At 42.1% G+C, this 22149-nt stretch overlaps 1 protein-coding gene across 2 annotated transcripts in view; it reads left to right on the forward strand.

The window, feature by feature from the left end:
• Nucleotides 1–1277: 1277 nt before the first annotated feature.
• The window catches only part of TRIM24 (tripartite motif containing 24), a gene marked incomplete at its 5' end in the record, with an annotated part of 78313 nt that continues 57441 nt past the window's right edge, over nucleotides 1278–22149 (forward strand). For both annotated transcript variants that reach the window (XM_084229720.1, XM_084229721.1), the window contains one exon: nucleotides 1278–1641. In XM_084229720.1, the coding sequence (XP_084085846.1) occupies nucleotides 1278–1641 (364 nt within the window). The remainder of the gene's footprint in view (nucleotides 1642–22149) is intronic.

Below are 22149 nucleotides of genomic sequence, written 5' to 3' on the forward strand. Positions count from 1 at the left end.
AAGCCTTTTCTGACCCTTCCTTTTCTCCTGTAAGGTCCGATTTGTACTTAACAATGGCACGTCCCCCTTCACAGTCTCTTTCTATACCTCAAGCTCCTTAGAGACCCTATGATTATTTTTTTGAATAAAAAATGTGGCTACTTCTGGTGTGAGGTGGAGATGAGAAAATACTGAAATCACGACTTGTCTGGATATCAACACCGAGCAGTCCGCGCCTCCCTGTCGTGCGGTCATATTAACGCCATCAACGCGGTTGCAAAAGGTCTTCATGGACCAATTTTTGGGGAAATGACACATTTTAGTCGCTTAAAATTCACTTGGCTAAAAAACAACGTTCCTTTATCGTCGGCGAATCCTTGACCGTTTTCCAACCTGCAAAAGACTGTCCCCCCTCACCCGCCAGGTCGGCCCCTCATCCCCCAGCTGAGTCCCCTCAGGGGGCCCCCCCGTGCCGCCGCCACGGTATCTCTGACACAACATGTTTCCATTTTTTTAATTCTTTCCCTGTTTGCTCCCCGCTCGCTCGCCTCGGTCCTCCCCTGACCCTCCCACCGCACCCCGCTCCTCTAGGAGCCCCCGTTTCCAGGAGTAAGCCCCGAGTTTCCGAAGCAGTCACTTAATTAATGGCGCTGAGTGGCCGCGGCCGAGCCCCGCCCACTGGGCGGAGCCGACGCCCGCGGCCCGACTGAGGCGGCGGGTCGTTAACAAATAAACCCTTCATCTCCTCAGAGGAGCGGTCCACACGCCGCGGCCCAATCAGAGGCCGCGGCGGCGGGCGCTCGGGGGGCGGGGCCCGGCCGGCGCCCGCCCACCTCGCGGCCTCCCGCCGGGGCCGTCGGAGCCTCGCGGGCCTCGGCAGGCCCCGCCCCCCGGGCAGGCGCGGCGGCGATTGGGCGGCGCCTCCGCGCGGCCGTCTCCGTCGCGGGCGAGGGGGCGGGGGCGGGGCCTGAGGTGGGCCGCGGGCCGGGGAGAAAGGCGGGGAGGCGAGGGGCGGCGAGGGGCGGCGAGGGCCGGCGGGGCGCGTTCGACGAGCGCCGCGGCGGTTGGCGAGGCGAACGGGCGCAGCCTCCCCGCGGCGAGCAGCGGGCCCCGCGGACGGGCCCCCGTCTTCCGGCCGCGCCGCCCGGGAGGCGGCTCCCCGGGGCCTGAGGCGGCTTCCCCGGCGCGGCCCGCCCTCCCGCTCTCCCGCGGGGGCCCGGGGCGGCCCGGGAGGCGGCGGCGGGCGGCGACCGCGCTCCCCCTCGCGCGGCGGCGCCGGCGGCGGCGGGGGCAGGACAATGGAGGTGGCTGTGGAGAAGGCGGCGACGCCGGCCGCGGCGGCCTCGGCGGCCGGCGCCGGGGCCCCGGCGGCCGCGCCGAGCGGGGAGAACGAGGCCGAGAGCCGCCAGGGGCCCGACTCGGAGCGCGGCGGCGAGGCGGCCCGGCTCAACCTGTTGGACACTTGCGCCGTGTGCACGCAGAACATCCAGAGCCGCGCGCCCAAGCTGCTGCCCTGCCTGCACTCCTTCTGCCAGCGCTGCCTGCCCGCGCCCCAGCGCTACCTCATGCTGCCCGCGCCCATGCTGGGCTCGGCCGAGACCCCGCCGCCCGCGCCCGCGCCCGGCTCGCCGGCCGGCGGGTCCTCGCCGTTCGCCACGCAAGGTGAGCGCGGGGCGCGGGGGGCCGGGGGGCCGGGGGCGCGCCCCGCTGTCACGTCGCCGCGGCCCGGGCGCGCGCCGGGGTGGGGGGCGGGGGCCGGCGCGGGGACGGGCAGGGCCCGCGGGCAACTTCCCCCCGGCTCGGGGCGCCCGGCCCCCCGCACTTTGGCGAGCCCCGGGTGGAGTCGCAGGCAGTTGCTCCCCGGCCCGGGGCCACCAGCACCCCGCGCGCCCCCTCCGCCCCGCTGCCCCCCGCGGCCGCCCCGCATCTTTGTCCGCGTGCGGAGGCGCCTCCGGGGGAGCCCCGGGGGGCGCGCGGGGTGCTGGAGGCCGCCTCCCGGGGCTCGGGAGCAGATGGGTGCGGGCGGCTTCTACCTTGCGCGTTTTGGGGGTGCTCCCCTCCGTGCGCCCCCAGTTCTCGCTCGGCTCTGCTGGGGACAAAGGAACGCCGAGCCGCGGTCTGTCGTCTCCCTCTTTCGAAGATTTTATTCCGCGGCGGTGAAATGCGGAGAGAGATGGAACAAAGTGGGCTTCGGGGCCGCGGTGTCTCGCGTTTTGTGGACACCAGCTGGGGCTGTGGAAGTTTCTGTTCTCTTTGTGGGGTGTGTTGCTCTGCAGCGAGACTTTTGACAGGTAGTTCCCTTTGCTTCGGTTAACAGGTTTTTGAAACGTGTAAACTTAGTTGCAGTGTGCACCCTGAGGGCTCGCTGGTGTCGGGATACCGGAGGTTTTTAAATGTTCATAATGCAAATATTTGAGCGCCTTTTTAAAAAGGCAGAGTAATTGGAAAAGGAAAAGAAGTCACTTTTCATGTACTTTTTAGAGGAACCGATTGGTTGAGTTTGGGGCAAAACGCTGGTTAAATAATCGAGGTAGGTCGAGGGGTCTGTGCCGTGGATGCTTTAATAGACTGTGGTCCCAGACGCCTCAATTTGATTATGTCAGAAACAGTATTTGGGGGAGACAGTTTTTCCGAGGGTCAGTTTTTGTCCGTCTTGCCAGCGGAGTTACTGAATGCCTCATTGTTTTCTGTTTTTAAAGGATGTTTGTGTAAGGATCAGCCTTGGGAGATAGAGATAGTGGCCTCCACCTGAGCAAACAGCAGGCTTGCCGGTCATTGCGGCTAATAAACATAAATGCCTCCTGGAGTCAAAGGCAGGCGTGCTTCTTGCTCATCATCAAAACTTAGGGTTCCCAGTGCTTAAGGTTCCTCTCCTGTAACACAACGCCTCACAGGTGTCAGCCGGCCCTCTCCACCGTGCCCCCTGGGACCTGGGGTTCTGGGAGGCAGCGCAGATATGTTGAAGGTTTGGCGTCCGTTCCTTACTGTGTGTTGGGAACTGCCCTTTGTCTCCGCGCCGGGTCTCGTGTCTGCCACCAGCATCCAAGGTGAGCCACTTTGTTAGCTGGCAAGTGGGATAAATCTTAGTTTGCTCTGAAGTGACACTCCTCTTAGAAAGTTAGTGCAGGTGAAACTTAAATCCTAGTTATTTTTTAGGCACATTTGAAGGTTCATTTTACTAGTTTTATGCTCTTAAGCTGGCCAGTAGTCCCTTAGGATCAGAATTTTACATAATTCTAGAATGAAGACTTACTATTTGCCTGGCTGTGACATTTAGACCTGAATGAATGAGAACATACGTGGTAAAAGCTCCGATCCTCAATTCTGAGAAAGGTTTATAATTCCAGGTTTCTCAGAATGTTCTTTGTACTATCAGTCTAAATAATTTTCCACTTCTTCTTTTGTAGTGGAAGTGGAAGTTCAAGAAAAGCATTTATATTGGAAGATGTTGTTCCTTTAATAATATCAGAAAAGGCTAACAAATCACACTCTCAAATATACCTCTTAAAAAAAAAAGTCAGGATTATCCTCAATAAATTAAAAACACTATCTTTGAGTGTGACTCACTTGGGTATTTCCTCCCTTTTTCTCTCCTTGCAAGCTTACTGAAATAAGTTGGAAATAAAAGTTGAGTCAGTACATTACAGAAGTAAATAAACGGGTTATTTGATCATCTGTCCTTCATTCGCCTAATGAACTTGTGGGTAATGGGATATTGCGTCCACCTGCAGTACCTGCAGCCACTAAGCTGGTAGTTGGAGTGGAAAACCTGGAGTAAAATAGTAGGGAAATGGTGGGGAGTGAAAGGAAGGAGAAAGACACTCTGTTCAGCTGGAGCAGATTATGTGAGCGAGCAAGGCAAGGGTTAAGGGCCTTTTTTGTGATTGAAGCCTGGATTTTTCTGTTAAATTTCTCTAGTGTTATGTTGACAAGTAATTGAAACACACGCAGAAACACATGCACTCACGCAGGCAGGCATGCACGACCCAGGCACGCCCATTCTGTAAGCACAAAGCACAAACAGAACAAGTTTTGATGAGGTCACATGTCATGTTGCAGTTCATACTCTTCCCTTTCAGATCTAGATAGGTTTCAAACCTTAGCTCCACTGGAATGATTTTGTATCCTTGTTAAAAATTTCGATTCCTAGGCCATTTGCCCCAGAAAGCCCACTTTGGTATAGTTTTACAGTTCTAGAGTGTATGAAACCCTAGTGCTTCTTTAACTCAAGTGATAGTATATTCCACAATAAAGTTGATCTAAGAGGTTTCTTCCAGAAAATAAAGATCAAAGTTCTAGGTTTTCAGACCTACTTTCCCTTTAGCAGAATAGTTTTTGACATTCCTTTTGTTATCCTAAATTTGTGGAAAATAGATCCTAACATTTTTTTACAGAACTCACCAGAATGCTTTAACTTTTTTTTTTTAATTTAAGATTTATTTTATTTATACAAGAACTGGGGTACAGGCCAGATGCACGGGAGGGTGAGAGGATCCACCAGAGACAGGGCGGGGAACAGAACAGGCAGACTGACTGAAATGCACTGCTGAGGGGAGCAGCAGGCAAGACAGGAGAGGTCTGCTGCACCATGTGGGACCCTCGCTCTCACCAGGATTGAAGCGGCGCCATGTGGGACCCTGGGCTGGGATGGAAGCAGCACTGCAGAGGCTGCTGACAGCTTCACAGCCAGCGCCACCAGAGTAGGCCCCAGAGTGCTTTTATTTCCTTTTTTAAAAGTTAAAGTTAATTTGTAACTACAAAGAAGTATTTAATGTATAGATTGTAGGGCACATTTGCACCAGTTTCCAAGACCCCAAGGACTATTGAGCTTACCTTTCATTTTTTTTTTTTTTATAGAGGCGTGTTATTTATTTATTTTGTTTGTTTGCTTGTTTTGTTTATACATGCACTGGGTACAGTCAGAAGCGCGGGAGGGTGAGAGGATTCACCAGAGCCAGAGCGGGGAGCAGAGCAGGCAGAAGGACCGAAGTACACTGCTGAGGGGAGCAGCGGGCAGCAGGAGAGGTCTGCGCGCCATGTGGGACCCTCCTCCAGTGGCCGGGGAGCAGCCGGGGATCAAACCGGCGCTGCAGAGGCCGCGGGCAGCTTCGCAACCCAGCGCTCAACCGCTGCGCCACCAGGGAGGCCCTATTGAGCTTACCTTTCTAAGGCAAGATGTTGGAATCAATGACGGTGAGAGACCCTAAGCTAAAGTTGGATAACTACCTCAATCTTTACTGTCATTTTTTGATATGCAGAAAAGAGGGAAGTTAGACAACATATTTTGTTTAGGTTCAGTAAGTCTGGAGACTAGCTGGTCTTGAAGAAATATTGTATCCTGTAATATTTTGTGGTGGTGTTACACTGTGTTCATCCAAAGTGTTACGAACTCTCGGCCCCTCCCAGGTGGCACAAGGGGTTAAGTCTCAGCATTATGAAGCTATTGGCAGCCCTGGCAGCAAGAGTTTGATCATTGGCCAGAGAGCTGACCCACATGGCACAGCAGACCTCCTTCTCACCCGCTGCTCCCCTCAGCAGTGTATTTCAGTCAGTCTGCCTGTTCTGTTCCCCACTCTGTCTCTGGTGAATCCTCTCACCCCCTGCACTTCTGGCTGCTCCCCAGTTCTTGTATGCACAAACAAATAATAAAAACCTTGAAAAAGTGTTGCAAACTCTTAAGAGCCAATTTCTTTTTTTTTATTTTTTTGATACATTGGCATCTGTATTTGCCATTTTGTTTGTCTTTCTGTGATTTTATTCCTTGCCTTATTCTGTTCTTATTCATTTGTTGGTTTTGGCTTTAGCACTTGTATTTTTGGAGTAGGGGTTTAATCATAATGAATTTCTGGAGTTTCTGTTTGAGAAGATGCTTATTTTTTTCTTCATCGAGGAAGGAGAGCTTTGCAGGGTAAAGCATTCATGATTGGCATTTGTTGTTTTGGAGTTTATTGAATATATATCTCCATTCTCCTTGCCCATAGCGTTTAATCGGAGAAGTCTGATGTCAGCCTGATTGGTTTTCCTTTATAGGTTGTCTGTTTCTTCCCCCTTGTCAGCTTCATTTTTTCTTGTTTGGGATTCTTGGAAGCTTTACTATCATGTGTCATGCTGTAGTTTTCCTTTCATTGTGGTAATTTGGTGTTTTTCTTCTGGTATGTCTGTTTTCATCTCCTTCTTGCTTGGGAATTTCAGATTTTCTCCTTGGTTCCTTGGTCTCTCTCCTCTCCTTCTGGGATTCCTGTAACTCATATATCCTTTCCTCGTGATGTCAGATAGTTGTCGAAGTGTTTATTCTTTTTCCTTCATGCTTCTCTTTTCTTTTTTGGCTCTGGAGTATCAGTACTCTTAGGTGTATTAATTTCTGTATCTTCAAGAGTGCTGATTCATCCTTCCACTTCATCAGTTCTGTTTTCTTTGCTTTTCCCAGAGTTCTGTAGGTCCTCCATTCATCTTTTAATCTCCTGCGTTTCTTTCATTTCCTTCTTTAAGGACTCAGTATCGTTCTTCATTCATTCATTCATTTTCCCTCCCTCCCCCTTCTTTTCCCCAATACAGACAACTTGAGATGCTTGCCATTTAGGATTATTATGAAAACCCTGTAATTAGTTCTGAAAGTTCTTTTCCCATTTTAAATTTTAAGATGGAATCTCCCAAGTGGTGTGGCTGAATCAGAATGAATTCACCTAAGATTACTGATACTCCATTTCCAATGGATTCTTGTTCAAAGATGTCATTCTGAAACTTTGGAAACAAGAATAGGAAGACAAATTTCTTGACTAGGAATGGCCCATCTTGTGTACATTCCTATGGGTTAGTTTCTTCAAAAGTGACAGAAGGGGCCATTTACATTTAGTAGCCACATTGTTATTATCATCTGGAACATAGTGCTTCTTCCAGAAGCTATAAAATTTTGGGCCTGATATTTGGTAAACTTCCTGGTGTTTGTGTTTCATAAACTGTAACATCCAATCTGGTAGAGACAGGTCAAAAAAAAAAAAAAAAAAACATAGCCGAACCTCTAAAACTCATAATAACATCATCCAGTCTAGTAGAGAGAGATAAAAAAGTAACTGAACCTCTAAAACAACTTGTAACATCCTCCAGTCCAGTAGAGAGAGGTTAAATAGTAGCTGAACCTAGTGAAAATGAAAGGAGAGGTTTTAAAAAAAAAAAAAAAAAAAAAGCCGGGGCTCTAAAACATCCAATCTGGTAGAGAGAGGGGGTAAAATGGTGGCAAAAATAATGTATAATAAAAATAGCTGAACTCTAAAACATCCAATCTGGTAGGAAAGCGGGGGGCGGGGGGGGGGCTCTGGGCTCTTAAGAGCCATTTTTAAATACTGAGTGTACTAAAGGGGGTCACTTTATTTGTCCAGGGAGAGTAAAATATGAAAGTGCATCAGTTTTCTGACTCATTACAGACTGGCAGTCTATAAGATAGGTAACTGCCATTTGGGAGCTGATTTTTTTTTTTGGTTCTTGGTGAACAATATAAATCATCTTATGAATACAATGACAAAGCTATTTTAGATTTGATCTATGTTGTCTTATCAGTTTTATATACCAGAGTTCTGTATATAACATTCACCTGTTGATAATTAATATTGTTTTCAATTTGGTACTATCAACAAAGGTGTTGTAAATGTGTAAGTCTTTATGTGGGTGTTATTTCTTTGCATAGCTACTTAATTAGAATTTCTTGTTTGCATCATAAATGTATGTTTGCATTGGTTTTTTGCATTCTCTCCAACAATATCTCAGAGTTCAGTCTCACCAATTTGGGTGGTGTTAGTCTTTGATTTTATCCACTCTAGTATGTGTGAATGGGTAACTCATGGTTTTAATTTTCGTTTCCCTGATGCGTAATGATGAATATCTTTTCCTGTGTTTATTGGTCATTTCTTACATCTTTTTTTGATGAACTTTCAGTTTGTCTTTTGCTCTTTTTAATTCTTTGTTTTATTGAAAAGTAAAACTTCTATATATTTTGTATCCTGGTCCTTTGTTAGATACATGTGTTACAAATACTTCTCCTACTATGTGGCTTGCTTGTTCTTTTTCTTTTCTACCAACCTAATGGGTTTATTCAGAAATGACCAGCAAAGCAGTTTGAAAGAAGTGTAGTCTTTTGTTAAGACACAGGTGCACTTCCCAAATCAAAAGGTGGTACTCCGCACATAGCCTTTGCAGCTGCTCCTGCTACAGGAGGAGACCGTTCCCTTCCTGTTTATTTTCTTAATGGTGTCTTTTGAAGAGCTGAGGTTTTAAATTTTGATTGGTTTATTGATTTTTTTTCTTTAAGGTTAGTGATTTTTGTGTTCTACCTAAAAATTCTTTGCCTGCTCCACATGTATTTATTGTCTTTCTTTTTGGTATTTTTATAGTTTTAGTTTTAATCCATTTTGAGTTGTATTTGTGTGAGCTAAGGTCATGCTTTTAACCATATGTTAAAGCACCATTTATTGAAAAAAATTCTTTCCCATTGGGTTAATATGGCATTTTTGTAAAATGTAAGTTGAACATAAATAACTCTCTTATGTCCTCTTCATCTACCTGTTCAGTGCTAATAACTCGCCCCCACCCTCCACTGTTGCAGCTTTTAAAGCAAATTTTGTAGTTGGGCAGTTTTTTTTAAAGATTCATTTTTATTTATTTATGCGTACAAGAAGTGGGATATAGGCAAGAGGTGGGGGGGGGGGTGAGAGGATTCACCGGAGACTGAGTGGGGAGCAAAACAGACAGATCTACTGAAATACACTGCTGAGGGGAGCAGCGGGCGAGGCAGGAGAGGTCTGCTGTGCCATGTGGGTCAGCTTCCTGGCGGGGGATCGAACTTGTGCTGCAGTGGCTGCAGATAGCTTGATAGTGCTGAGAAAACCTCTTGTGTCACCAGGGAGGCCATGTAGTTGGGCACTTTTGTTCCTTTTCAAAATTGTTTTGGTTTTTTGACATTTGTATTTTTTTTTTAATAAACTTTAGAATCAGTTTCTACACAGAAAGGCTACTTTGGTTTTGATTGGAATTGCATTGAATCTAGATACCAGTTTGGGGGAGATGAGCTTATGAACAATATTGACTATTCCTGTTCATGAATAATTTCTTAATCCCTCATTCAGATCTTTGTCGTTTCCTTGTTCATTGTGGTGATGTTGCAAATATTTTGTTTATTATAAAATATGATTTAATGATATTGTAAGTGCGGCTTTGAACTTTGATTTCTATTTGTTGCAAGTATTTTGAAAAGTAAATGACTTTACTATATTGATTGTGCCCCATTCTCTTGCTAGATTCAATTAAATCTAGTAGTTTTTTGTAGATTCCTTAGGATTCTCTGTGTAGACTATAATGTTGCCTACTACTTTTATCCATTCTTTATCATGTAAGTCTTTTTATTCCTAGCTGGAGATCCTAGGTAGAACCCTCAGAATACTGAATAGATCTTGGGAGGAAACCAGTCATTCATTGTTAATATGTTCTGTTAGTTTTTTATGGATGACCAGTATAAAAATTTAGACGATTTCTTCTATTAGTGTGCTAGTTTTTGTCATGGTTGGATGTGAATTTAGTCAAGTGCCTATTTTGAATCTAGTGAGATGATCCTGTGTGTTGTTTTCCTGTTAAAAGGATGAATACATTCATTTTCAGATATTAAACTAATCTTGCATTCTTGGGATATACCCCCACTTGGTTATGATGAATTCTTTTTGTACACTCTTGAATGTGATTTGCTATTATTTTAAGGGTTTTTATATTATGAGTCATTCATGATAAAGTTTTCTTATATCTGTTTGATATTGATATTAAGGTAATATTGACTTCAAAATGTGATGTGTGGTTTCCTTCCATCTCCTTTCTGAAAGAGCTTTGTAAAATTAATGTTAATTCTTCTTTAAATATTTAACACAGAATTCACTGATAAATCTATCTGGGCTTGGAGTTTACTTTATTGTAAAGAGTCTCACTAGGAATTCAGTGTCTTTAAGAGATACAGGGCTATTCAGATTTCCCATTTCTTCCCAGTCTGATTGGGTAAATTGAAGAGAGTTGTCCAGTTCATGTAATTGGTATGTTTATTAACATAAATCTGTCCACATTGTTTCCTTACTCTTTTAATGTTTTTAGAACCTGAATGATGCCCTCCTCTCTTGAATCTGTTATTTATAATTCATATTTTCCCTTCTTTGGTTACTAGGTACTTAATCAACTAACTCTTGGCTTTGTTAATTTTGTTCTTCTCTGCTTTAAATATATAAACTTCCCTAAATAATGCATTAGCCAACTAAGGTCTTCCCCCTCCCCCCACCATGACCAATGGTTTGCTTATTACGTTAGTGTATGGGAGATTTTCTAGGTTAGTTTATTCCAATGATCGAAAACATGGCTAGTGAAGACATAGTCTAAGATTTAAATTTTGGAGCTTATTGAGATATCCTGTGGCTACCATTTATCTTTCTGAATGTTATGTTCATTTGAAAAGAATTTAAATTCTGCAGTTGTTAGGTGTAGTGTCCTGTAACCGTCAATAGGGTCAAGTAGGTTGGCAGTGTTGCACAAGTCTGTATTCTTACTGATTGGGGGGGGGGGGGGTGCGGTTTTTTGTTTTTTTTTTTTTATCAGTTACGGAGAGAAGTCTTAAAATCTTCATGACTGTTGATTTATCTCTATCCTTTTAGTCTGGTTAGTTTTTGCTAACCAGGTATTTTGAAGCTTTATCTTACTGATGTATTGCCTGACCTTTTTACCATGAAATGCCCTTTATTGCCCATACTGTTTTTCATGAAGTTTACACTGTGTGATATTCTTTTCTTTGTGTTTCGGTGGTATATTTTTCTTATCTTTATATATAGAGTATATCTCTTATAGATTGTATATAGTTGTTTTACTTTTTTGTCCCAGCTGTAAATTTGGCTTTTAATTGTTTTATCCACTTACATTTTATTTTTTTATTTATTTTTTTTTTAAAGATTTATTTATTTATTTATACAAGCACTGGGTACAGTCAGAAGCGCGGGAGGGTGAGAGAATTCACCAGAGCCAGAGTGGGGAGCAGAGCAGGCAGAAGGACTGAAGTACACTGCTGAGGGGAGCAGAGGGCGGCAGGAGAGGTCTGCGCGCCATGTGGGACCCTCCTCCTGTGGCCAGGGAACAGCCGGGGATCGAACTGGCGCTGCAGAGGCTGAGGGCAGCTTCGCAACCCAGCGCTCAACCGCTGTGCCACCGGGGAAGCCCTCCACTTACATTTTAAATAGTTGTTACTGTGATCAAGTTTTTGGGTTTTTTGGGGGGTTTTTTGGTTCCCTCTTGGTCTGCTCTCAATCCCCTAGCACCTGCTCTCCTGTAAGTTTTCTGTAGTCTCACTCTGCACCCTGTGAAAGCTCCAAGCCTAGGACTTGGAGAAATGCTGCATCAGCCACTGGTGCTCCACCTCTGTGCAGCTCCCTTTTTTCCTTTGCGTTCCATCTGTTTCACAGCCCCGCTTTCTCCTCTGGCTCCTTGATGCTCGCTTCTTCCATCATAGTTGGAAAAGTGTCCCCAGGTAGAGAGAGCATCAAGACATTTTCAGGGAATCACCTCCTGAGTTTCCCTTTTCTAGGGCCAGCGGTATTGCATTGCCTGTTTTCCTATACCTGGAAACAGTTTCTCCTGTGTTTACCTCAGTTAATATTGTTCAAATTGTTAATATTGTTCAAGCAGAAAAGCTTGTCTCATTACTAATTACTTTGTCCTGTTGTCCTGCACTGCACCTTTTTATTTATATATTCAAATGTATGTAATTTGTAAACTTTGGTTCTCAGAGCTCTAGTTTCTGTCTCTCTAATTTTTCTGAGACCTCACACCAAGTACACTGTCACCTAGGTGTATGAGTCTCTCATTTCTTCCTTTAACCTTACTCCTTCCTTAAATTTTACTCCTGCACTGTCAAGTGGATACTAGACCAGTAGTTTGCAAAATGGAATGTGGGCCTCTTTCATGAGGTAAAACATAATCCACTGAAATAATGAACAACATTAGAACTTCTTTGCATGAATTAAGCTTTAAAGTATGTGACATGTGGATTGTTGTGGTCACATAAATAAACATGTGAAGTGACTACAGTTTACATATGGTATACAAAATATGCTGAGGGAGGGGTCAGGGCTCTTGTGTGTTTTGGGAAAAAAAGTGCACTTTTGGCATATGTAGCACCAAGGGATACATGGTGTAGGGAATGGAATACATACTAATAACTCCATTCTCTCTCTTAAATCAGGCAGTCCCTGTGTTGTATGACCTATCAAACTATGCAGAGTTCCCTCAGAGGTAATAGAATTTCTGTACTGCGGATACTATTTTTTTCCCCTACAAATTATAACAGAATTTACCTGTTCCTAAATAAGTAGGTTTGTGGATTTTAACATCTACTTTTAACTAAAGTGACTACCAGAAGATTGAAAATCACTGGCAAGTCATTACTAGAGCTCTAACACAAAACCCTCTAATGCAGTTCCTAGAGAAATCCTGTATGGTGGCCACTCCCAAAAAACCATTCAGTTTCAGTAGTCCTGAAGGTCCCTGAATTGTAGAATATAGGGCATATGAGCAATAGCCATAAAGAGTCCCCAGTTCCAATTAACAGCATATATAGTTCCATTTAAGTCTGTAATCAAGGTTAGTGCTGATGGCTCATCTCTATTGCAGTTTAGGAAAGTACAGAAGGCTGATCCCAGAGAAATCAGGTCCGCTAAGAACTGATGACTTCTTCAGTGCTGTGTTGATGGATAGATACTTGTCATTCTTGGCACCTGAATGTGCAGTTAATGGTGTGCTAACTGGTAAGGAGACCAGTGATTTATAGAAAGTTGTAACGGCTGCTGTCCCATTTTAAGTTGATAGTTGCGATTTTCCAACATTAACTTTTTGAATCTTTGATGTCTCATTTTCTGCTGTGATAAAGATATTTTGCAAGCATAGCAACACTAGAGTGACAGAACTTAGCACTTTATAGACTCTTTATCAGTCTTGTTATCATTGAACAGCATGACTATCCAAATCTAATAAGAAATAGGCCTACAAGTTTCAAAGTTAACAAGAAAACAATTTAAAATTGATATCCTCGATTGTTAGTGATGAAGGATACCTTAAGTATATTTGTCTAATATTTCTTTTTTCCTTCTACCATCTCTTATACCCCCTTTACTCTTGCTGCCTCTCCCTTTAACCTCGGAAACCTCATTTTGTTTATTAGAGTCTGCTAGTTTTTAAAAAATTTTGTTTGTTGAATTGTAGACTATTAAAATGTCCAGTGTTTGTCATTATGACTGGCTTTACTATACATCATTTCTTTGAACTTCCATTTTGCTATAAATGTTGTTATTTTTCTTTATGACTGAATAGTATTCCATTATAAGATATACAATAACTTCTTGATCCAGTCCTCTATCAGTAGGTACTATGTTGTTTCTGTGTCGTAGCTCTTGGAAATAATTCTGCAATAAGTACTGTAGAGCATATAATTTTTTAGTTGAGCTGACTGTGTATTCCATTGGGTTGATAGTGAATTCCATTCACAGTCAAAATAATATCTTCAATATAATGATAGCTTCAAAAATAATGCCCCATAATTAACTTAACCAAGGATGTGAAAGACTTACACAGTGAAAACTGCCAGACATTATTAAAAGATTTCAACCATGACATAAGGAGATGAAAAGACATTGCATGCTCATGGAGGGGGAGAATCAATATAGTCAAATGACTGTTCTACCAAAAGCAATACATATGTAAGTCTAAATGCTATCCCCATCAAAATACCAACAGTATTCTTCAAAGAAACTGAATAAAAATATTAAAATTTATATGGAACCATTAAAGGCCTCAAATAGCAGGAAAAAAAATCCTGAGAAAAAGAGAAATGGAAGCATGTGTTACTAGCTAGCTTTAAACTATACTGCAAAGCAGTGGTAATTAAAACAATATTGTATCATCACAAAAGTAGACACCTGGAACAGTGGTGCAGAATTGAAAGGCCAAAAACAAGTCCATGGTGTATCAGTTATCAGTTCATGATAAAGAGCTATGACCATACAATGGGGAATGGAGATCTGAACTTCAGAATGGAGAATGCAGTCAACCTGGCTGGGAATAGTTTAGACCAGGAAAAAGCATATCAGGTCCAGATTTCTGAGTGTGAGTGCTAGGAAAGTCTGAGGGAGCTTGCCTAGCCTGGTTCTTGGAAATAGTGAAAGAACAGAGCCCATGCAGAGAAGAGAGTACTGCAAATAAGTACAAGTTGACCAAGAATAAAGAAAAGGCACATGGGGGTGGGGGGGCTGGAAGAGGCAGATTCCAGAACTTTCTTTAGAAAAGTGGTTACACTAAAGTACCATATATCTGAATACTTGAAGAGGAAACCCTGTAACTCTGAATCTGAGAAAGCCATCTTAGCCTGTTTACAACTCTTGCATAAGAAACTTCTGTTGTAATATGAATTATAGACAGCCCTGTGGACTTACTCTGGTCAACAATAGCATAAGAAATAAGAGGATAATAGCTCTCTGAATATTGATCTAAAGCAATGAAGGTAGTACTATTCCTTGGTCTTAAAGCAGAGGTATAATGAAATATATTTCTACATAATGCACTGGGAAAATAAAACAGTATGTCATGAAAAACAACATAAAGCAGAATTAGAAAAACAGAAGTAGCTATGCTGTAGGAGGTCATGAAAAGAAAAAAGGGAATAAATTAAAAATATTTCAGAATTGAAGATGAACCAGAAGTTTTGTGAGTGAACAGACATTCTAGAAAGTACCATAAATGCTGGAAAGACAATGAGAAGAAATCAAACAAGTAAAATAGAGACAAATTCATAGAGAAATTGACAAGATCTTATATACTCATAATTGATAAATATACATTTATAGTAGTACTTAAATAATGAGACAAAGGAACCAAAAACTTTGGGGAAAAACCTACAACCTGAGAAAATATTGTTAAAAGAGAGAGAAACATCTATTAAAAAGACTCACCATGTGCCTAAGAAAATTGAAAATGAACAGCCACCAACTGTCTTTACAAAAAGAAAATACTTTGGAAATCCAAACAAAAAGCCGCATAATTTATAATGGAAAGAATATCACATTATCACATTCCCCAAAAAAGACCATGGAGTAAAAATTCTAAGATTTTCACAGAAAGGGGAAAAATGTGGGTTGAGACTTATATACAATTAACTGATCTTCAAACTTAAGGACCACAAGTAAGAATTTAGAGTATGGGACCTCCCCTGGTGGCACAGGCGGTTGAGTGCAGCACTGTGAAGCTGTCCACAGCCTCTGCAACGCAGGGCAGGTTCGATCCAGCTGGAGAGGCTCCCACATGGTGCGGCAGACTTCCTGTCACGCCCGCTGCCCCCTCAGCGGTGTATTTCGTCAGTCTGCCTGTTCTGCTCCCTGCTCTGTCTCTGGTGAATCCTCTCACCCTCCCACGCATCTGGCCTGTACCCTGGTTCTTGTATAAATAAAAATAAATCTTAAAAAAAAGAATTTAGAGTATGTTGTTCCTATGGGTCTTACCTGAGGATATTTTTTATTCTCACTTTTATATGTAATATTTTTTCCTACCCATTTGAGAGTGTTGTAGACATCATGATCCTTTAGCCTTAAAAGTATCAGTATACAGTCTTCTTAAAATAGATCTTTAAACTGTATTGAGATAGGATTAGGATACAGTAAACTGATACATTTAAATGTACAGGCTGAGCCTCCCCCGTGGCGCAATGGTTGAGCGCTGGATTGCGAAGCTGCCTGCAGCCACTGCAGTGCTGGTTCCATCCCCGGCCATTGGGCGAGGGTTCCACATGGTGCGCAGACCTCCCCTGCCGCCTGCTGCTCCCCTCAGCAGTGTACTTCCTCACTCTGCCTGTTCTACTCTCCGCTCTGGCTCTGGTGAGTGAATTCTCTCACCCTTCCACACCTCTGACTGTACCCAGTGCTTGTATAAATAAATAAATAAATCTTTAAAAAATAAATGTACACGCTGATGAGTTTTAACATATGCAAAGATTCTTTCACACTCTAAGAATCAAATTCAGAAAATTTGACATTGATATAGCAATATTATTTAACATAGAATCAATAATTAATTTTGCTTGTTATCCCAATAATGTCCTTCACAGTGGAGTTTGTTTTTTTTTTTTTTTATATAGAGGCATGCTTTATTTATTTGTTTTGCTGGTTGGTTTGTTTGTTTTGTTTATACATGCACTGGGTACAGTCAGAAGCGCGGGAGGGTGAGAGAATTCACCAGAGCCAGAGCGGGGAGCAGAGCAGGCAGAAGGACCGAAGTACACTGCTGAGGGGAGCAGCGGGCGGCAGGAGAGGTCTGCGCGCCATGTGGGATCCTCCTCTGGTGGCCGGGGAGCAGGCGGGGATCGAACCGGCGCCGCAGAGGCCGCGGGCAGCTTCGCAACCTAGCGCTCAACCGCTGCGCCACCAGGGAGGCCCTGGAGTTTGTTTTTTGGAGGGAGTGGGTGCTGGGGGGGGAGGTCCAGGACAAGGTTGCCAATACATTCCTTAGAATAAATTTGTGAACAAGTTCCTGAGGGTTTATTTCTATCAAATCCCACTTTTGCGACACCCAGAGTGTGAGCTGTAAGTGCATTCTCCAACAAAGACCATGTTAGTAGTGAAGGGAAGATTCTTTGGGCCCTCTGTCTCATTTTCAGAGGTACTATTTATTATTTATTGTAACATACTGTATTTTGATAACCAGGTTGCCCCAATTTGGAAGCAGAAATCTCTTCAATTTGACATCTTTGTCTTTTAACATGATCCTATTGATTTTTGAGCACTTTCTGGCAAAACGGTTTCTGTTTCATCTTGTGTTTTTCTTTTTTCTTTCTGGGTTGTTTCTTCTAAGAGTACCAGTTACTTTGATCAAGTCCAGTTTGTCTTATATGATTGTGTGTGTGTGTGTGTGTGTGCTGTAGCTAAGAAATCTTTACCAAACACAGATGTTCCTTTCTGTTTTATTCTTTTTTTACTTTTTGTTTTGTTTTGTTTTTAAAGATTTATTTATTTATACAAGCACTGGGTACAGGTACAGTTAGAAGCGCAGGAGGGTGAGAGAATTCACCAGAGCCAGAGCGGAGAGCAGAACAGGCAGAAGGACCGAGGTACACTGCTGAGGGGAGCAGCGGGCGGCAGGAGAGGTCTGCATGCCATGTGGGACCCTCACCCGCGGCTGGGGATCGAACCGGCGCAACCCAGCACTCAACCGCTGCGCCACCGGGGAGGCCCTGTTTTATTCTTAACATTTCATAGCTTTAAGGTTTACATTTAGGTTTATGATCCATGTTGTGTTAAATTTTATATGTGACATCAGGTATGGATTCAAGTTCATTTTGCATATGGTATTTAATTTTTCCACCATCACTTTGCAAAGGCTATCCTTTCTTTAACTGCATTTTGTTAAGTGTCAATTGCCTGTGTATGTTGTGGGTTTGTTACGAAGTTCTCTGTTTTGTGCATTGATCTGTTTGTCTGTTTGCACCAACATTTTGCTGTTGAGCCTGTATATTAATGCCAGGAAGACCACAGTGAATACATTCTGCAGACAATGCTTATGTCTAACTCAGTCTAACGGTAGAACTGAATTTGATGATGGAGATTAGTGGTGACAAACTAGTGTGTACTTGTTGTATGCTCTGGCAGTATGGATGTACAGTTATTCAAGAGCCTAAGATATTGTGTCACATGAATCTTTTCTGAAGAAGCTATTAGAGAATACATTTCAGACAACCAAGAAATGGTTTTAATAGGCTCATTGATTGCCTTACAGAAATTCACCAGGGTATCAAAGAATGTTATTACTTTATATAGATGCTCTGGGGCATGTGGTGCAAAGGTAGCTTGAAAGGAAGAAAGGAGATAATTTCTATTATTGCTTATACTAGGGAATCAATACACAGTATCTAAGAAAGAAGACTAAGGTGGTATTAGAATAACCATTGGAAAAAAGTCAGTCCTTTCTAGATACCAAAATAAAATCAGAAGGAAAAAAAAGGAAACAAAGGCAGTGAAAAAATTTATTTATTTTCTCTGACAGGAATTAAGACTATAACAGCCTGTAAACGGAAGAAATATTAAGAGGAAGAAATATTTTCAGGTTAACTAACATAGGATATATATATAAACTGCAACTGTGTTCTGTGTAAAAGATAGAACCAGAAAACTGAAAGACTCAACGGTTAAGCATGATATACCAGACAAATTAAATAAAAACAGGTCATTATTTTGAGGTTGAGTGAAGCTGTATTTTTGGATACATGATATTAATGACAACTTTTATTTAAAAAAAAAGTTTCGGGAGAAGCAATAAGAGTTGGAAGCAGAGTTAAGACCTAACCTGGATGGGAGTGTGGTTGATTTGTAGGCATTCAAGATGAGAACACTGCCAGCATGGAAAGTTCCCTCTGTGGGTGAAAGTTCCTGAATATTTTGAAAGCTCCTAAGGTGTTCTAGGTCCAGATGCAACTGCTGGAAGCCATATTTGTCCCATATGGATCTGGAATCCCAAACTTCAAGAAAGTGAGCAAAGCCATGCTTGAGATAAAGGTTCTAGAATCCTCAGATCTCTCAGAGGTCATGGTTTACAACTCCTTGTACAAACTTCAGACCAGGTGGATGCTCCAGTTGTTGGCTGAGTGGCACCACCAGCATCAGGCATAACGATGTCCAAACTTGAGGAAGCCATTAGTACCTTCGGACTAGGCCCTGTGATGAAGTGAAGCTCTTTTGCAACCAATAGATCTGGGGCCAGGATATAAAGAGTAGGCTGAGGCCAGAGTTGGCGTGGCTGTGGCCTGACTTAAACTCTGCTGCATGTCTGATAAGGAAAACCTACCTGTTTTGGATTCTGCCTTTGTCTCTGACTCCTGATGTGACTTGCCCTGACCCCCCCCCCCAGCTTGCAGAACAAAGAATAACATTTTAAACATTTAAAATAAAATAGAAGCACATTAATAATAGAAGACTTAAAGTCCATTTCTGTTCATATCTGTAATCTTCAGGGTTCTCTAATAACTTATTAGCCGGTCCTTGTTAACTCAGTTTCTAAGTATAGTTAATTTGATTATCTGTTCACCTTTCTCTACTCATGCTTAATGTGTGTTACTCTATTGTATCCTGACTGCATCATTTTTTTTTTCTTTTGCAAGTTATATGTCCTTTTCAGTGCTTTACATTAAGAAACCATAATCTCATTCTGTCCCATTGATAGTGCCGGTTTTGAGGGGGTGAACTACCAATTTTCTTCTCTATAAAGACACTTCCCCCCACCCCACTTTGTAATTAATAAGTTTTCTCCTGGGAGATACTTTGGGGGAGGAGGGGCCTGTGAATATTCTGTTTTCATAAAAACTTAAGATTTGACATTCATGATTGTTGACTTAATCATTTTTATTGTGATGTAAAAGGGTGATTTTTAGATTATTCTGTACTATTGAAGACCCAAATGACATGACCAAAAGATGAACCTCTGGTTGTATATTGCATGTGAGAAAATATACCTTCTTTGCAAATGCACACGGAACACTAATGACAAGTGATTCTTTGTTGAAATGTAAAGAAAACCTCCCCATATAGATCACTTCTAACCAGAAAAATCAGTAAAAGTTTTTTAAAAGGCCCTTCTGTCAGGAAACTAATAAATATTCTACTAAATCTCTCTTGGCTTAACGTGAAATTAAAAACAAAATTGCTAGGTTTCTTGACACATCAGATTCAGTAGAGAACAGCAGAGGTCAGTAAACCTGTTTATGGAGCACAAGGTAGTAACGAGTTTGTGGACCATGTGATGGTCTCTGTTGCAACTTGTAAATTCTGCTGTGGTAGCAGGACAGTATCAAAATGAGTGGGTATGGTTGGGTTCCAATAAAACCTTATTTGCAAAAACAGGTGACAGGCTGGTTATGGTTCATGGGCGATAGTCTGCTGACTTGTTACAACCAAAACAATTATCATAAGAAAATTCACAGCATGAAATGCTTTCATCACTGAAAATGAAAATAAATGAATACTCAGAAAGATAGAAAAAGATCAAACCAAGAGAATGCAGAAGGAAAGATTTAATAATGATAAAAGTAACAATGAGTTTGATAGTCAGTGTAGAATGAATCAAAATTTTGGTCCTTTGAAGAAAAATAAGCTTGTCAGACAACCTACTAGCTAATTTAATATTTAAAAAGGATAAAAGAAGCCTTAAATATAATAGGAAAGTGTCCATCAGAATCAGAAAATTTAAGTATTCAGGAAGATAAACTTATGAAAATGTATGCAAATAAATTTGAAAATTGATGATGAAAAGGAAAATAATTTATCACAATAGACCTCAGTAGAGACGGTTTAAATTCACCAGTTTCCATAGAGAAACAAAAAGTAGTGCAAAATGTCTCTCCTGCACAGTAGTTCCAAGCCCGGAAGGATTCATACTGGATTCAGATACTCCCAGTGCTATGTCAGTTCTAAGGTTTAGAAAAGGAAGGAAAACTAAATTCTGTTTCTGAAGAATTTATAACACATACTAAAGCCTACCACCTATTTCACAAATATACAGGTCTACACATCATTCACAGTAATGAATATTGATATTAAAATCTTAAGTAAAATGTTAGCAACAAAGCAACATATTTAAAAAACAACGAAGATTTATTCTAGGAACGCAAGGGCGAAATTGTTGCTAGAGTAGAATAGTCACTTGGCAAAATTCAATTCTCCATGTTAAGAATAGTCAATAAAAGGAATTGATAGGTACTTCAAAATAGAAAGTTAAGTGTAGTTCGTCTCAAAGGCCAGCATTTTAGTGGGAGAAACTCTAGAGTAAAATCAGGGGGGAAGAAAACGTGGCTCTCTTGACTTTTCTCCGGTATATATGGAACTAAATAAATAATATGAAAATTTAAGTAGGGCATAAAATTATAAAGAAATTAACATCTTTCACATATGCAGTGATGTGCCACATAACCACATTTGGTCCCCATTTTCCTATTGTCTGGTGATGATATAGCCTTGGTAACACTGTAGTATTTTACACTGGGTTTGCAGTCCCACAACAATGTTTACTGCATCTCTTGATGGCAGCAACCCCCCTCGCAGTCCCCATATGCTGTGCTTTATTTAATCTTACACTTCCAACTAACATAAATCCAGAAGGGCCCTTATTAGATATTGAGTAATTTCTGATGACCTGGAATTTAAGTAAGACCAGACACAGAAGTATTTCCCTCTCAGCACCATGATGATCACAACCAAAGCAAAAAGATTGTGCTATTGAAAGAAAAGGTTGAGCTGAAGTATGAGAAGGAAAAGATTCAAGAATTGTTATTCATTACATAATGTGAAGGTGAGTGGTGAGTATCCGAGTGCTGATACAAATTCAGCTGGATTTTTTTCAGAAACTAAGCTAACCCGGGGAAAATTACTTGCCAGAGCAAATCTTCAATATGAATGAGAGCTTCCTAATCTCATCCATAAAGGAGGCCAAGTCAAGGTCAGGTTTCAATGGTTTTTTGGACAGGATAACAGTCTTGCTTGTGAACAGTGATGCAGGCTGCAAATTTTGACCTTTATGATCTGGTACACTGAGAACCCCAAGACCTTCAAGCACTTCTGCGGTAAGCACTCACTGCCAGTGCACTACAGGAGCAGCGAGAAGTTATGGATGAGCCCCTCACCCCCTTCCAAGATGCCCTTCAGAATTGTTGTTCCAGCAAAATGGAAAATAATACACAGTTTAAGATTTTGTTTATGGTTGATAGAAGCTGTTAAGGCCCACTATCTAAGGGCAGTATTCTGGTAGTGGCTATTGCTACAACAGGGAAAGACACCGATATATTTCTGGAAGTCCTTGTTTATATCAGACATCAAAGTCAAGGTCTATGACTGCATCAGGAATCTTACACTTGACACTAGGAGGTTTGTTCATGACTTCACTGTGTTTATCAAAGATGAGCAGTTGCAAAGATCAACTCTATGATGCTTGCACAACAATGAAAACATCTAGTGATGCATTTCTTAGTGTATCCCTGTCATGTATGTAATACGTGACTACATAAAGTCACCCTTGACTTCTAACCAGTTAGAAGATATGCCAGGGAAGTGATAGCACTGAAACTTAACCCCTAGGCCACCA

Source organism: Talpa europaea, assembly GCF_964194135.1.
Source record: "Talpa europaea genome assembly, chromosome: 3".
Lineage (NCBI taxonomy): Eukaryota > Metazoa > Chordata > Mammalia > Eulipotyphla > Talpidae > Talpa > Talpa europaea.